We start from the raw sequence: 18368 nt of genomic DNA on the forward strand, positions 1-18368 counted from the left end.
CTGATGGACAGTAAATAAAATGGCTATCTTTGTGTTGTAGTCTGGTTTTATTCACCACCACTAAAGAAGTCTGTGTCTGTTAGTTTCTCTGCAGTGAAGCACAGTGTCACACTAAACACCACCCACTCTGCATGGGTTCATCTAAACACTGGATTATGCAGATAATTTAAGTAAATAATAACACATTCATTTCAACACTGATGAGATGGACTGCTTAGGTTTTATTGTCCATAAAACAGAGCAACATTTATGAGATGTTCATGAGGCTTCTTTTTACAGGTGAACTCTGCAGGCTGAATCCCAAAACTCTGCGTTACAGAAGTTCTGAGTCAAGTCATTCACTAATAAGAAACAAAATCATCACAGGATATATAAACTCTAGAAGATAACTAGATAAAAAATAGAATAAGTGACAGAGCTCAAACATGCATATCAGCACATATCAACCAAGTAACAATTATAACTTTAGCTTTAGAAATGCAAATATACACAGGAAACACTGAAAATAATGGTTAATTGTATGATAATTAATTATAAATGAAATTTTACACCTTGTTTCTATATACAGTACTGTTTCCCTGATGAGCAAATTGGTGCCAACAACAATTATTATAATAATGCTGAAAAAATGCATTGTGTGCGTGTATGTGTGTTCCTTTTCATACATTTCCCTTTTAATTGAAAGGGAAGAAAATGAAGGCTAATATTAATGCAATAATGTGTCCTTTCACCAACAATTACATGTTTTAAATATGTGTAACTGAATTGCTTGTTTATATCCCTGAACAGTAAAAATAGGTCTTCTTTATATTTAAATTTTTTTGCTTTTTGACATAATTTTAATGTTTTTATTGTTTTTGTTTCAATTTATTGTGAGTGGACAAAGAGTAATGCTTTAAAATGATCTCAAACTCCTCCCAGGTACATTGACTTACACTGAAAATAGTTAAAGGTATTTGCTTAACCTGTAACATTAATGTTTATGGAAATACTAAAGGTTTTGTTACAGACAGCAAGAATATTACTTATTAACTATTAACAGGCATGAACATTAGGCATTATTTATTGGGGCCTGTATTGCCCAAATACAGTTTACACCGATCAGTCATAATATTATAACCACTGCTAACTGAAGGGAATAACACTGATCATCTGGTTCCAAGTGCTTCTGCCTAGGGTCTGGTTATATTAGGCAGCAAGTAAACAGTCAATTCTTGAAGTTGATGTGTTAAAGCAAAAAAAAAAAAACAAGAACCAAATTGTAATGTGCTAGATAGCTGGGTCAGAATACCTGCAAAACATCGGACAGGTCTTGTCAGGTGTACCCGGTATGGGGTGGTCAGTACCTACCAAAAGTGCTTCAAGTTGTACTGGTGACAGAGTCTTAGACATCCACGACTGAATGATGCTCATTAAGGCCCCACTTCATAACTTATGGGAATTAACTTCTGAAGCGGTACAGAGATGACAGGAATCCTTGAGAAGTCAATGTCTAAGAATAATACCGAGCACAGTATTAGGCAGGTGGTTTTAATGTTATGGTTGATGGGTATAAAATTGTGTTCAACTCTAAAGAAAAGGAAAAAGAACGTGTCTCTAAATGATTGTGTGTTTTAAGAGTGTGAAAGTTTTCTTAATGCTATTTGACTTACAGAGGTCAATGCCTCTTGTCTCTAAGGCTATGTTAAGACAACAAGTATAATTGTTGGAATATGTATTTTGTATTCAGATTTCTGATAGACTGAACAGCCTGCAACTCTGATTCCCACAAATGAAATACGGATTTTTCCAGACTCATGTGGATGCTCTTTATAATCAATCAGACCCTGTCTTTTATATCATTTGCAACACGGCAAACACAGACCTCATTAAATCCAGGGTAACTGAAGCATGGGGGTCTAAGAAAAGCATTAATGGTTAGTTACTGAAGCTGACCTCGTTACAGATACGTTTGTGTTGTTCAGACATATCAATTTCACCTCCCCCCCTTGCAAATAACAAAGCAGACTTTAATATATATATATATATATACCGTATTTTTCGGACTATAAGGCGCACCGTATTATAAGACGCACTATCAAAGAACGCCTATTTTCTGCTATTTTTCCATACATAGGGCGCATCGCATTATAAGGCGCGTTAAGTGACACTAGAAAGGGTGCCTATATCAAAGTGAACAGGGGTGGCGCCATGTTTCCCTTCCCCCACCGGGGGTGGTCGCTTGCCGGTGGAGCGTCTCAGTATACAAATCTAGCTATTTCAAAGTCAAACGAGTGCTGGATATTAATCTACACAGATTCCTCTCCTGAAAACTGTTTATTTGGGTGAGTAACGTGCTTCAGTTTATTTACAGTAAGCTTAGATTTCCAGATGTCCACTAAGGCTTGCTGCACCAGCGTTAGCATAGCTATCCGCTAGCACGCTAGCTAGTCACCTAAACTAGTAAAGTTAACCCAAACTTAAACGACAGCGTTACACTGAGTAATCCTGCGTGTTCTGGTAAGACAGTGAGATATTAGCTAGCGATTCGTCCCCCGTAGCTTGTTTTAACACTGTAAACAAGCAGATTACAGGCTGATAAAACTCACCTCTGAGAGAGTTAGCGCTTAGCATCTAGCTAATGCTAGCCAGGCAAAGCAGCACAGACTTACAGGCCGATAACTCACCTCTGAACGGTGAACGCTTAGCGATTAGCATCTAACTCTAATAATACTGCTCCAGCAGTATTAAAAGTGCTAAATTTAGAAAATACTGATCTCTGAACAGTGAAAAAGCTAGCTAGCTAAGCGGTTAGCATCTAGCTAATGCTATTGCTGCTCTGCACGGAGTGTGTGTTTACTGCTCCTTACACCTGACGGGTAAAATTTAGATAATACTGATCTCTGAACAGTGAATAAGCTAGCTAATGCTATTTGCTGCTCCAGCCTCGGAGCTGCACGGCTCTGGACTCTGTATAGCACTGAAACTCTGTATAACGCTGCACGGAGTGTGTGTTTACTGCTCCTTACAACCTGACGAGTAAAATTTAGATAATACTGATCTCAGTGAATAAGCTAGCTAGCTTAGCGGTTAGCATCTAGCTAATGCTATTGCTGCTCAGCCTCGGAGCTGCACGGCTCTGGACTCTGTATAGCATTGAAACTCTCTATAACGCTGCACGGAGTGTGTGTTTACTGCTCCTTACAACCTGACGAGTAAAATCCATACAAAAGGCGCACCGTATTATAAGACGCACTGTCAATTTTTGTGAAAATTAAAAGTTTTTAAGTGCGCCTTATAGTCCGAAAAATACGGTATATATATATATATATATATATATATATATATATCAGATTTGCCTGCAGTCTGAAAATAGTCCAAGATGGTTTTACCGGATAGCTCTACAGCGCCACCTTGAGTGAAGCAGTGGCAAGGCTTGCATTTAAATGAATCACATCTAAAAGAAAGCTGGTTCTTTTTGTCCACTCATATTTCCTACCCTAACAACATGGCCTATTTGTGTGACTGTGCCTCTAAGACCCAAAATATATATATAATTTATTATTTGTGAATCACAAAAACAGTTAATCCAAATGGACCACATTTGCACCATGTCCCTCTTCGGACCGCTAGGTCTAGAGAGTGAAATTTACGGTTAAAAACAAATATCACAAGCTGTTTACAAGAGTTACACGAGTTCGTATAAGTTAGGCTTCCACTACAGCTCACGGATCATCATCTATAAAGGGGATGTCGAGGTCGGAGAAGTTTCCAGTGGTTCTGGAGCTTGTGTTCTGGATGCTCCCTGCACTTGTGGTGGACAGTTGATTTTGGTTCTGTGAGGGATACGTAGATTGCTCGCTGCCTCGGCTTGCTCTCGCCGCTCCCTCAGGCGTGCTGCCCTGTGAGGCCTTGCTCTTCTGGTCTGAAATAGAAACTCTAGATTAGGCTCGTGAGAGCTGCACTCAGATGGACCTCCCACATTCTTTTAAAACGTGTCCATCTCAGAGCTCTACAGCCAAACACAACCAAAAAAACACAAGCAATGACTTTAGACATGCATTAACCGACAGCACAGACCCACAAAAACTCCACACAACCAGTAACCAGAGATCAGTAACCCAAGACAGTCTGACCGGGGAAGAAAAGATTCATTTAGACAGTTTTCCATCTTAATACAGTTCATCAGCCCAGATAAGTAGAGTGTCAGAAGTTTGCTTCATTAGTTAATAAGTGTTCATAAAACTAAGCACCAAGGCTAATGTAGACAAAATAAAAGAGCATGGGTATGTGACGGATATGTACTCTAGCTTAACGTAGGCTAGATGTTAAAAACTTTTCAACTTTTTGTCACCTTACAACCACAAACTTTAATGTATTTTAAGTGACAGACAAACACAAAGTATTGCATAATTGTGAATTGGAACAAAAATGATACATAGTTTTCAACATTTTTAACAAATAAAAATCTGAAAAGTGTGATGTGCAAAAATTAAATCCAGTGCAATCAACTGCCTTCAGAAGTTAGTTATTAGCATTCAGCTGCGTGTGATTTAGTCTCAGTATAAATACAGCTGTTCTGTATTGGCCTCAGTGGTCTGTTTTAGAACACTAATGAACAAACAGCATCCTGAAGACCAAGAAACTCACCAGACAGGTCAAAGATAAAGCTTTGAAGAAGTTTAAAGCAGGGTTAGGTAATAAAAACATATAACCCAAGGAGCACTGCACAATTCACCATGCAAAAATTGAAAATTATTCTACAACTGCAAAACTACCAAGACATGGCCGTACCCCCAAACCGACATATCGAGCAAGAAGAACACTGGTCAGAGAAGCAGCCAAGGCCCAGGGTCACTCTTGAGAAGCTGCAGAAATCCACAGCTCAGGTGGGAGAATCTGTTTACAGGACAACTATCACAAGTCATGCGCTCCACAAATATATCCTTTATGGAAGAGTGTCAAGAAGAAAACCATTGTTAAAATAATGTTTAGATCAAAGAATATTCGTGTGTTAGAATCACTCAGTCTTAAATTGCATTGAGCTTCTGTCACAAGACATGAAAACTGCTGTGTACAGACACTCTTCATCCAACCTGGCTGAGCTTGAGCTGTTTTATAAAGAAGAATGGGTATAAATCTCAGTCTCTAGATGCGCAAATCTGGTAGAGACAAATCCCAAAGCACTTACAGTTGTAATTGCAGTAAATGATGGCTCTACTAAGTATTGATATAGGGGGGATGAATACTTTTGCACATAACACATTTATTTCAGTTTTATTTGATAACATGTTTTAAAACGATGTATAATTTTCGTTTCACTTTACACTTTGTATTTGTCTATTATTTAAAATCTCAATAAAATATGTTTAAGTTTGTGGTTATAAGGTGACAAAATGGGGAAAAGTTCAAGAGGGATGAATCATTTATTGTGGTGACGGACAGTTCTGGTGGAAACAGGAGAGTTGAGGTGCACATTGAATTCTGCTGTGATTTGGGGAGCCGTGGTTTTATGTTTTTTGGATACAATCCGGGTTAGCACCAGAACATCCCTTTCATACAGCTTCTTCTTACAGCGTCCACAGTTAATCCTGTTGGATGTGGTTGGTCCTTCTTGGTGGTATGCTGACATTACCCTGGATACCGTGGCTCTTGCTTCATCACAAAGACTTGCTGTCTTGGTCACAGATGCGGCAGCAAGATGTGCACCAACAATTTGTCCTCTTTTAAACTCTGGTATGTCACCCATAATGTTGTGTGCATTGCAGTATTTTGAGCAGAACTGTGCTCTTACCCTGCTGCTAATTGAACTTTCACACTCTGCACTTACTGGTGCAATAATGTACAATTAATGAAGATTAGGCTGCTCCAATTTAGCCATGAAACCTCCCACACTAAAATGACAGGTGTTTCAGTTTCATTGTCCAACCCCTGTGGTTACCTATTTCAGCTGATGTCAGCTACTTGTGTTAACTATAATAAGTAATGTTATACATAATGTTAACTATTCTAGCTAAAATCAGTTATTTATCTGCTTATCAATTTTTGCTCATTATAACAACTCTAAAACATGTTTGCTAGATAATTACCGTAATATTGAGAATATTGACAGAAAAAGTAAGTTAATTTGTGTTTGGTAGAATGTTTTTTTGCCAAATCTCTACTTTTTCAGCTTATTTTGCTGTTGCTATTGACACTTGCTTTGAGCTTCGGGTGCTCCAAGGTGCTGCCAATCAGTCACAAGCTGGTGTTCCAATAAACCATAATGGGGCATTATTTGGAGAGAGCCCTGGTACCATTCCCAAATTGAAGTTCCATTTAATGGGGGATGTCAAAGAGAATTTGCAATGTTTTTCACAGGCAAAACCCACACACTGCGCTCTACTGCTCATCCCACAAATGCATGTTCCTTACTTTTTGTGGTATTATTAGTTGCATTATATTATACTATTCAAATAATGTACTGAAGTACTTGCTAATATGTAAACTTAGTGTGATTTCAGCAAAAATGATTAAAAGAACAAATGTTCAGTGGCAAACAGGATGTGATGGTTTAGAGTGTAGATCCAGTGAAACATTTTTACAGAATTCAGACGTCCTGGGTGATGGGTGACATGTTAGTAATTATTCCTTTAAAAAACAAGCCACTCACAGCTGACCAAGCCCCAGGAAACAGCAGCAGCTTCCTCCGCTCCACAGCAGCATGCAGCCCCACATGCATTAAACAATAAAACTGTCTGTACCTGTCACTGACCTTCCAACACTACGCCGCTAATGTGGTGCTCCAGCGGGCTCTCTAAGCTGGCCATGGACTCAGAGTCCAGCGTCTCGTTGTCAGAAGTACTATCGTTCATCTCTGGCAGCCTGCGGGCCAGATTAACTCTGAAACAGAGAGGAAGAGGGTGTGAGTGAGCACTGCCTGTAATTCTGTACAGTTTCTTTTATCTATGCTGAATAATTTAGTCTATTTGGGTTTATTTTAGTGTTATATTAATGTTTACAGGTAGACTCTCTTACTGACCACTGACTTTATATAAAATTTGGGTTTATTCTTATTTGAGATGCACTAACTAATCCCAGACTTTATGTTCATTTAGTTTATTCTAATGTTATATAGAGTTGATTATAGGATGACACATTCACTGACTGACGTAACAATTGTTGGTTCATTTTAAATTGAAAGTTTTACAAGGAAAACACACAGTCCACTGCCTTTGTATACTACAGAGCAGGAAGGTTTGAGGTGAATGTAGTTTTAAATAAAATTATATTATTTTGAATAATGATGATTTACTAAATCATAAAAAATATATATTTTTTGACAAATTGTGGAATAATTAAATACAGATTACGGGTGTGTGTTTATGGTATAAGAATTAAAGAAACAAAACTGAGAGTTATTTAATGAAGTGATTTAATTTTGATCCCAGAGAATTAACTGATTATAAGAATATGAAGATGCTACACTTGCTTTTCAATCTTTAAAGATTTGATCCTCTCTTTCAGGGTCTTCTCCACCTCTGAGTCTGGGGGAGACGAGTCTGCTTTGCTCCTCGGCTGCCCCCGGATCTAAAACAAAATGTACACAACAAAAAAAACTAAACAAACGGCATCTAATCATATATTTGCTTTGACATAAAAGTTCCTTATTGGATAAACAGAGAAATGCTTTGGTATGTAATGAAATGTGTAAAGCAATGATACGAGTGTGTGTGTGTGTGTCTGACCGTGCTCTTCCTCTGCAGTGTGAGCTGTTTAATGGCTAATGCCTCAGCGTGTTCCAGCTGCTGAATCTCCTTCATTTTCTCATCATAGCGTGTGCTCTGCTCTATGATTAGAGTCTCCAAACACCTGATAAACACCAGAGACAATATCACATACTATTAATTCATTGACTGATGAATTTATTTGGGTATGACAGTGTTGTGAGTGCGAAGCTCACAGTGTGGTCCTGGACAGGTCCTTCATGCTCAATAACGGGTCAGAATTGTCGGGACAGCGCAGAACACACGGAGCGAACACTATAGCGAGAGAGTTTGCAGACATCCGGTTATGAGATTCCTCCTTTGCCACTCTGCAGAACAGACAAGAGGAGTAAGACAGTTTATATGCTCACACTTACAAATTCTTACACACTTTTCTATATTCTATTCTACTATAGTGTAAAGTTATGTTTATTATGGCTGCTTATGTTCATACTATGTACTAGTGTACTAGGATTATTTATGTTTACAGACTAGAATCTTATATTCTAGTGTACAGAAGTTTTTTTTATTGAGGTTTAAAGACTAATATGTTGTAATGTAAAGTGTGTATCAAGGGTATAAGTATTATACAGGTGTACAGGGGTGTTTTTTGAGGTTATTTATGAACACCATCTTCTATTCCAGTGTACATGAGTCTTAATTGAGGAGTGTTCAGTTTGTACTAACGTCTCCTATTCTAATGTATTGGAGTGTTTATTGAGGTTGTTCACTGATTAATATAAGCACTATTCTAGTGCTAAGTAGTGTTTATTCCCCACATGACCAAGCTACAGAGGTCACATGACTGGTATGTGTTGAATGATACATAGGTTTCAAAAGTTTAATCACATACAAATCTGAAAAAACACACACACACACACACACGCAGTGAGCCCCCCTCTCTCTCTCTACCTTACACACACACACACATACACACACACATACACACACAAACACACAGCAAGCCTCCCTTCTTTCGCTACTTACATACACACCACACAACAACAAAAAACAGGAGAGAGGAGAGAGGGGGGGCTAAAAAGTAACTTGTAATCTTAGTAACTTAACTTACTTTTAAAATCAGGTAATTCATAAAGTAACTAAGGTACTTTGTAAAGGGGTAATCAGTAACTATGCAATCACTGGTTGAGAGTGTGTGTGAGATTTTGAACACTCACCTGACAAGGTGAAAGATAAGTCTTTCTAAAGTGTTGTAATTCGGAGTAGGAAGTTCCTCTACTTTTCTGTAAATTGCTTGGAGCCTTTCAGATTTCTCTGGCAGGTCTGAGGAACAAAATGCCAGGGTCATCACCTTTTCAGAATTTCTATTTAAACATGATCATAAATTAGAGATCGCCGATTATTAAAAAAATACACACCAACAGCGTAAAGGAAGTCGTTGTAGAGGCTGAAGGTCATCAGGGGATCTGGAAGTTCCCGTAACCAGCTTTTAATCAGCCCAGTGACCGTGTGAATCTGGTAGTTTTCAAGATATTCCCTCTTGGGATCTGAGAACAAAGACCACACCAGTGTAATTAGTACAGTGCAGTGTTTACATTTCCACATGTAATCACACCAGTAAGACAAGTGCATAGTTTCTGAACTGTTTGCCTAAAGGGAGGCATAGAGTGTATATGAGTATGCTCTGTATTCATATGCTTATGAACGCTGTCACCCAATAACCTTGATAAGATTACAAGACTTCATACATATAAGTGTATGTATACGAGAGAGTGTGTGTGTGTGTGAGAGAATGTTTGTGTGTGCGAGGCTGACCGGTCTCCAGCAAGTGATGGAGCTCTTTGGCCTTGCAGGCTGATCCAGACTTGCGGTAGATCCCCTCAGTGTAAAGTCCCTGCAGCTCCACATGAGCCATCATCATTTCCATCACAACCGGCACAGGCGTCTCACTGCTGGTCAAAGCACCCACAGGCACTCCAAAATGAACAGTGCTTTTACCACATTCAAGCTAGAACACACATGTTCACATATTCATTTACAATGCAGGACAAAAAAAGAAGGAAAGGTTGAATGAGAAGGTTTACTAGAATACCTGCATTTTCAGCAAAGCAGTAAATACAATTAGTAGCATATGCCATAAGCATACTACTATTAATCCTCCTCCTATTACTACTATTATTATTATTATTATTATTATTATTATTATTAATAATAATAATAATAATTAATTAATTTTAGCAATTAATATAATAATTATTATTAGAAAGTCTAACCAACACAGCTCACCTTCCTGCTGGTGTGTTTTGAGCAGTATGTAATTATTTTACTGAGACATTTCCTGTGACACACCATCTTACAGGCTAGAAAGAAAGAAAGAAAGGGAGAAAGAGAGAGAGAGATTTGTGTCACAATAATGGAAGAACAAACTGCAAAATCAAAACATTTCGAATTCATTGATTCGCTAATGTCACAAGAGTTGATTTGTTTTTTTCATATATCTGCCCATTCAGTCTACAACATTATAATGATATAAAGTCAGAATGTACAATATGGGTTCTTGAATAAAAATGTACATGCACTGGTTATATAATGCATATAAATATCTAATCATTTTCAATGACAAATCTGTTGATTCATGTAACAGCAGCCACTTTATTGCAGATCTCAGAGCCTGAGATCTGAAGCTGATGACTGCGGGAGGAACTCACAGCTGCATATGCAGGCTTTCTCCATTCCCCAGATGAACGAGTTACACAGGTCACATGACTGGTAGATGTTCACCTGGTACGTGATGAAACTGTGGTCTAAAGGACTCTCTGGCTACAGGACACAAAACAGAACACACATGATACACTGCAGGGCATAAACAACACACACATCTTACAGCCACAGGACATTCAAATTCCACTGCAGAACAAACGAATGCTGCAGGACACACACGACACTGTGGGACACATAATACACACAACAGGGCTCACATGACACAACACAGGACACAAACTTCACAGCGCAGGACACATAATACACACAACACTCACACAATGTAACACACATGTAATTAGCTATAAAATACTGTAACAGAATTCCACTCCAATTGCAGAGGAATAATAATATAATGTAGACAACCAATAAACTTACACATTTATCATTTGACCTCTTGACCTTTTTTTTGGGCTGGTGGATGTAGGGAGACACATAAGGAAACAAAGTTATGTTTGTAAATGACTTGAATACTTAAATTCTTTTTACATTAATTAATTACTTAAAATATAACAAATGTAAAAAAGTAGATGTTTTATACAGAATCATTTTTACATTTTATTCATCTTTATAATAAATGATCAAAATCTTGATGTTAGAAAAAGGTAGAATTGTGTTTTTCTAGTATTATGGTGTTTTTCAGAAGCGTACCTTCACAGGCTCTAAGTCTAAAGAGGCTTTTCTGATCTCAGCTCTGATGAAGTTATCCAGAACCGACTGGAATAGATTAACCACCATGGGCACCTCGTCTCTCTTCTTCTGCCCAGCCAGGCTGGACACTTTGCTCTTATAGCCCTGCAGTAGCCCTTTATAGTTAATCTGGGGGTTCTGGTGGCACAGGAAAGAGTGGGGTCAAATTAATATACATTAGCTAGTGAGGTAAAATTACATATACGCAAAAACAAACCACATGTACACACTATCCCACCTAAACTAAACGTGGTAAACCAGCAAAGATATTATGGTTACAATCACTCAGCAGATAAAAGTGTCTCAAATCCAATATATTTGTTACATTTGACACAAATGTGTAATTTGTGCAGCACATTAAAAAGATTGCGTGAACAGCCTAAAATAAATATTGGATTTGGTGAGAAAATCAGATTTTTACCTGCTGTTTAAACAAAGCCTAAGTTTCTGTTTCCAGGTTTACACTAGTTCTACAAGGCTAATATACTGGTAATGTATGGCGTATGTGTAGGTTCATACTCACAGAGAGAGAGTACATGCTCTTGATGGTGTCTCTGAACTGGGTGGTCGCTGTGAGAAAAATTGCTTCAGTCTCTGAGAGAACCTTCGTCTGAGACTGGAGATCATTCATCTGCAACACAGTAAGAACAGAACTAAACTCACTGTCCACTATATCAGAAACAGCTGCCAGCTTTTGCTTCCTCACTGCTGAAACAGCTGACTCACTGTGCCTCCACACCCCAGTCACTTTATTAGAAAAAACAGCTTTCTTTGTGCTTCCGTTTTCTGGCCAATTTAATAGAAACACCCACCACCTTGTGATTACACTCTCTGCCTGCTTCACTGAAACACACATCACTTTGTGTGTACTCTTGGACCACTTTATTAGAAACACCTACCTCCTTATGCTTTCTCACTGGCCTTGTCATTAAAAACAAGTACCTTCTTGTGCTTTCACTCTTTGGCCACTATATTAGAAACACCTTTCCACCCTGTGTCCACTTTATTAGAAACTCCTGCTCCCTTGTGCTTAAATATCTGGCTACTTTATTAAAAAGTACCTACCACATAGTGATTACAGACTTTGGCCATCTTCTTAGAAAACACATACCTTGTTGTTTTTCCTCATTTGCCACTTTTTTTTTTCTTTTTAGAAACACCCACCTCTGTGTGGCTTCTTAAGGCCTCGGCATACTTCATGCGGAGACGACGTTCGCGTGGCTCTAGCGAACAATGTGACTTAATTGCGGAGAAAACGAACAGGCGCGAACGTCGCACAGGGGCTTCGTTCGCCGTGTCGTGCACATGGAAGCTGGGCGAACTCCACGGCCGAAGACACAACGCGACAAAGGCTGTGATTGGTCGTTAAAAAAGAGGCGTGCCAAGAAAACAAACATGGACGATTTTGAAGAAAGGCTGGCTGAGCAGGTACAGCGGTACCCTCACCTTTACGATTCACACGTTTTATAGTATTTCACACGTTGCCATACCGGAGCTTGTGTAGACAGAGCGCGATGGTTTTCCGGTAACAGCACCACCTGCAGTTGTGGAGCATGCGAGACAGGCAAAGGGAAGCCGCAGAAAGTATGCCAGCTCGAAAGCTCGCGAAAGCGCGCATGACTTCGTGCAATGCTCACGAAATTCGTTTCGCTGGAAGTATGCCGAGGCCTTTACTGGTCACTTTATTAGAAACAAGTACCGCCTTGTACTTCCGCTCTTTGACCACTAGATTAGAAACACCTGTCATCTTGTGCTTACACTCTCTGGCTACTTTATTATACTTTACTGAAACCCCACTCAATGGAAGCAAAAGAATCAGACTCACCTGGTTTCCCAGGTACTCGTCTAGGTGGCGCAGCTCGTGGCAGTCAGTGATCTGTCTGTCCAGGAAGGCGTCGCACTGCTCCTGCACGCGCGTGCCTCGGCTGATCCGGATGCTGTGGTTCCGGCGTTTGCGGTTGGGCAGAGTGGATGTGATGTATGGGTTTGGGTAGTATGAGTGGGGGCTTCCATCTGCAAGAAAGAAACACACACCAGTGAGTTAGGGATGAGAAAACCAGTTAAACAAGTGAGTCACATGAGGTCACGACCTGAAACACCTCGTTCATCAGCGAGTGTCTTCACCATGGTAATATTCCCATCCTGAGGTGTCAGACGCTTCTTCTGGCCTTTTGGGAAGAACTTAGCAAGGAACGGCGTCCTGCAAACAATCAAAAGGGAAACTACATCAGTCTAACATTAATGATGTCAAATTAAGGTTTTTCTGTCCAAAATCGAATAAAATTAAACATTTAGCTGATGGCTGAGTACTGAATTCCGAACACTGCCATTCCTTTTTAAAAAAACATTAGAGAAAACACTGCAATGTCACTTTAGTCACTGACTGGTAGAGACAACTAGGTATTTTCTCTTTTTCAAAGTATTTTAAAAATAAAGTTAAATACAAAAAAAATCACAAAAAAAACAAGTAATTAGATTTGAGTTACTCACTTCTCAGGAGTGCCATGCTGTCCAGGACCCGTCACACTGGTTCTCTTGCTTACTTTAGAGCCATCAGTGTCTATATTCAGCTGAAAGAAAAACAGCAGTTTTAGAACAACAGCAGCAGGAGAAACTCGACCTGGGATGGTTTTCCGGACACAAATCACGACTGTCCTTCTGTGATTTACACAGAATTTCCAAACATTTAACTCGACTAGCATCTCTTTCCTCAGTCACTGTATTACTGTTATAATTTACTGATAAGTTTCCTGAATCATAAACCTATTTTGTTCCCCACAAAGTTCTCAAGGTTGGTTTCCAGGACTCTGAGATGGTCTACAGTTCTATAGTAGAGATGTAGCACCAACATGGGTCCTTTGTCTGGTTAAAGGAATCTAAAGGGTTCTTGATCACAGCAAATTATTCCACTATTATTAATATTACTGAGTCAAAGAAACATTTTCAGAACTCTTTTTGCTTTCAGTATAAACTTTGGGTTCCAATATGGTTTCTTAATTGTAAATGTTCTAAACAGAACCATGACAACCACTGGAATACTAAAACTGGTTCTTTGTCTGGTGAAAGGGTTCTAAAATTAGTTATAGATAGCAACAAAAGGGGTCCCATTATTATTGTCTTTTTTGCTTTAAGTTTTCATTGATACATTAAGGAGTAAAAATTGTTGTACCGGGCACTTGGCTTATGTTCACATAGTTGCTAATAACACCACCTTTCCCATGACAGTCCCTCACTCTACACGGGCAAGACTACTAACTTCTAACTCAGAACTTCGGTCTGCTTTTGAAGTCCTGACCAATGGATGAGCTTCATTATGTGGTAGTGAAAAAGGGTTACCTGAATCCTCGTGATTTTGGAACCCTTTCTGGTGCCACCCGACCTTAATTAGTGCATCACAGATAGCACAACACTCGGCTAGGATAAGGCAATTTTCAAAGTGTGTCCAGAAAACCAAACCATTTGGAGGCTTATGTTAAAATAGCAAAAGCATCATCAGAAGACATTAGTCTATCATCAGCTCCAAAATCCTGCTTTCAGAACCACCCTAAAGAGAACCATTTAACACCTTGACACCTCTGACCCATGCTGCAACAGAGAGAAGCTGAGGAGGAGTCACATGTCCAGAGAAAGACTAACAAAAACTGGGTTTGTTGCTGCCAGAAGCTCAGTTTACACATAAAGCACATTGATCATGCTCAGGTTAGATTACAGAACAGAGAACCAATCAATTAGGGATGCAGTGAATGTTTGGCAACCAAAATATTTGGCTAGAAATGGAATCTGGCACTTTATACAATACAATCACTTATCATGCTTGGTATCAGTTACAAACTGTCTGTTTTCCAGCTGAAGGATTCTGGCTGTTGAGGCGTAGGACAGTAACATTAGCTGAGATTAGAGTAGCACTGCTGAGGTAAATTCACGATTAGAGCAGCATGGCTGATGTATATGTATTATGTTTAGTTGCTTTGCCTAGTTTTACTTTGAAAAGCAAGACAAAAATACAAAGTGTTTAAAAGTTGAATTAATTTTCCTTTCACAATTAATTGAATTAGTCATATGCTTAATTTAGTTTGATCTCAGCCACAAATTCCATTTCAGTGCATCCCTACAATCAATAGATCAACTGATTGGAGTTTTCCCTCCACCACTAAAGAATGAAAGCACTTCTCCCACTACATGCAGCCCTCATCCTGCCCCGACATTGACCTTTTTTGCTATAAGTGATTGTTTCTGATTGAGCTGTATTCAACCAGCTTTAATCCCTTAAACCCTAAACACTCTCAGAATCACAGAACCAACAGATTACACTGAATTAAGATCTAATAATTATATCAATCTAATAATTCAATAAATGATCAGTTTAGAGTTTGAGGGATTCACATTAAAACTGGAGTTAATGATTAGTCCAGATGAGTTTAAAATTAATAAAGACTGAGAGATTAATACATTAGATTTAGTTTGATGTAAAGACCATAAAACACATCAAATAATCATAATAATCATACTGACACTCTCCTCAATCATCTGCCCCCTCATTAAGTGTGACTTATTATACATTTAAAGGGGCTGATCATTTTGAAGGACATCGTATTACACACTTACATTCACTAAATGTTCAACATTCACTGCAGCCGTTACACTGAATTTTGTGTAATTTCAACCATCAATCTCACATTATATGCAGTAATTGCCTGGATTAAAACAGTTTTAGTGGTATTACTAACAATGATAACTAGGCTTACAGTGATAAAATGTTAACAAAAAAGGTCAGAAAGCAGCTACTACAGAAAACGATTAAACAGAGGTTCAGCTGTTTGAAGACAAATAAATCATGGTTCAGTTAAGACCCATCTTCTGAGAAACACCAAGATCTCTGAGTTTAGAATATTCCAGTATTTCAACATTCCAGCTTTGTAGCTTTCAGTGTTGAGACACGTTAAAATAGCTACATTTTTACCTTCCCATCTTCTCCCAACAAGTAGTCAGTCAGCAAAGACATGTTTGCTTCTTTCGTTAATTAGTTGGTAAGTTAGTATTTTGGGTGGATTTTGAGCTAATAAGTATAAGAATGAACCTTTGCACTGGTTCCACATCAAGTAAAGAACCCTTGAAGAAAATAGTATTATTTAGCTGTTATTCAGCAAATTTCTCTTTATTTCCTAGTCATGACAATTATTACTAATATCCACTGAGGTCCAATTAAATCCTAACCCTCAGACCTACACAGCATCAACCAAGATAACCGGACGGTTGTGTCCCAGAAGCTAGCACACTTTAATAAATGGTAATAAAGTCTAAGTGGCCGAAGGATCAGGAGTTTATATCCCTCTACCATCAGCAGGTGGAGCCCAAATAGCTGTGGTAGACGGCGCTCTCTTCCCAGTCTCTCTCAAAGTGATACTTGCGGGCCCAGACGTCTGTTGGCTGGTGTATTATAGCAGGGGTTCCTGTGTTTTTCTCAGAGTCTAATGAAGCTGAATTGGTGACAGTTTGAAAGGAGGTAGTGCTTGACTTCACATGTATCAGAGGAGGCATGTGCTTGTCCTCACCCTCCTTTTGGAGGGCTGCATGTGATGCGGGATTTCTAGTTATTGGATTAACTAAACTGGGTTAATTAAAGTGGGGGTAAAAAAACAAAAACAAAATGAGTTCAGATTTAAACCTGGTTTAAATGTGATTAAATGGTAACTGCAGATCTTTCAGAGTAGTATCTTTCAGTGTCACAGTGCTCCATACCATCACTACTCCTATACTATCACTACTTTTCCAATTTTTCTGTTTGGATGAGAGACGTACAAAGACAGGTTGTGCCAATACTTTTATCCATATCATGTTTGAAGATGAATTATAATTTAGATTGTTTAATTCCAGTCTTTCACCATTCAGTAAAATGTTTTGAATTATGAAATATTGTTTACTGTTGTCTACTGACTATTAGATTTTAATATACCAATGTACTCTACTTTTAACATTAAGTACACACAGGTGAATTTAATTATTTCAGTTAATTTACTTAGCTATGCATGTTTTGCATTTATCCTTCATTTACATATTTGGAACACTGCAATGTTTATATGATAAATTTATATTAAATATGTATTAATATTTTATTTGTATTACTATATTATACACGATGAGTCAAAGGTCACAGAACACCCTTTTATTTCAGAAATGGGGAAAAGGGGAAATGAATTAAAAGGGAAAATGTCAACTAATTACCACAGCAAGTAATGGGTGAGGTGGCTGTCTTTTAGGCTTTGTATGGAACATAGCTGCCATATTTTTTTCTGAAATAAAAAGGCGTCCTGTACACCCTGTACATCAATCAGCCATAACCTTAAAATCATCTGTCTTATCTTGTGAAGATCCCTTTGTGCCACCAGCCAGCTCATACTCATCGAGGCAGGGGCAAGGTATTCTGTGGTATCCAGGGGATAAGTCCTGTCAGTTGTGAGGTGGGACCTTCATGCATCACATCCACATGCCTTTGACCCCTTAATATATCCAGCCCAAATCCAGATGATCAGTGTTATTCACTTAAGCTGTGATCATAACATTATACCATCACTCGCTTTCAGTGTTAAACAAACCAATAATTAACCCCTATAACATGTCTCAACTGACTGACTGTTTGGGGTAAGCTGTAGGAATCTGATTTTTTGCAAGACTTTCCCTTCAACCTGAAGGCCTGCATGCAGAGCACTGAAGCCTGCCCAGTCCTGCCCTGGCTGGGTTTGGATCATGCAGTCCATATAACCATATACCTGGACGTCCAGCCCCTCCGTGGTCCTGAGTCTAATTGATTCAGAAGGGCTGATGGGGGGCAGGGGGAAGTTCCAGTACTCCAGGTCGACGGCCTCGCTGTGGGGAAGCATAAGGATGCTTCGAGGGTTGGCCAGCCGCCGCTTGTGCTTCAAACGTTTGCGGCTACGCAGCCTCACCTAGTGTTGCGTAAACCACTGTTTTACTGTTTCATAAGCTACACCAACCCACAGGAGCTAAAGAAGTAGCTACAGCATACTACTAATATTCCTTTTAAACAGACCACTGCTGATCTGATAATGTGCATTAAGCCACCCCCTGTAATACAGTACCTCACTCGTGGATGGAGATGTGCTGTCAGACTCAGAGGAGCTGAGCTTGGACAGGTTATCCAAAGACATGGAGATCCCTCGAGACCTGAAGTCAGACAAGAGAGAAAGTTTGAGCTTGGGCTAAAGGCACAGAGGA

At 39.0% G+C, this 18368-nt stretch overlaps 1 protein-coding gene across 6 annotated transcripts in view; it reads right to left on the bottom strand.

Annotated features, from left to right (window-relative positions):
* Positions 1–201: 201 nt before the first annotated feature.
* Positions 202–18368, bottom strand: part of myo9b (myosin IXb) — a 68310-nt gene continuing 50143 nt past the window's right edge. For 3 of the 6 annotated variants that reach the window (XM_022663605.2, XM_022663604.2, XM_022663607.2), the window contains 18 exons: positions 18233–18317; positions 17903–18079; positions 13626–13705; positions 13226–13335; positions 12961–13148; positions 11659–11766; positions 11097–11273; positions 10824–10859; positions 10394–10505; positions 9972–10045; positions 9501–9693; positions 9104–9232; positions 8903–9008; positions 7922–8053; positions 7707–7830; positions 7451–7548; positions 6734–6861; positions 202–3904 (listed from right to left, as the gene is read on the bottom strand). In XM_022663605.2, coding sequence (XP_022519326.2) covers positions 3705–3904; positions 6734–6861; positions 7451–7548; positions 7707–7830; positions 7922–8053; positions 8903–9008; positions 9104–9232; positions 9501–9693; positions 9972–10045; positions 10394–10505; positions 10824–10859; positions 11097–11273; positions 11659–11766; positions 12961–13148; positions 13226–13335; positions 13626–13705; positions 17903–18079; positions 18233–18317 — 2257 coding nt within the window. In that variant the 3' untranslated portion in view covers positions 202–3704. Of the gene's footprint in view, positions 3905–6722; positions 6862–7450; positions 7549–7706; positions 7831–7921; positions 8054–8902; positions 9009–9103; positions 9233–9500; positions 9694–9971; positions 10046–10393; positions 10506–10823; positions 10860–11096; positions 11274–11658; positions 11767–12960; positions 13149–13225; positions 13336–13625; positions 13706–17902; positions 18080–18232; positions 18318–18368 lie in introns of all 6 variants that reach the window. The other 3 variants (XM_022663606.2, XM_022663610.2, XM_022663608.2) reach the window with 3 other exon arrangements.

Source organism: Astyanax mexicanus, chromosome 8 (genome assembly GCF_023375975.1).
Source record: "Astyanax mexicanus isolate ESR-SI-001 chromosome 8, AstMex3_surface, whole genome shotgun sequence".
NCBI lineage: Eukaryota > Metazoa > Chordata > Actinopteri > Characiformes > Acestrorhamphidae > Astyanax > Astyanax mexicanus.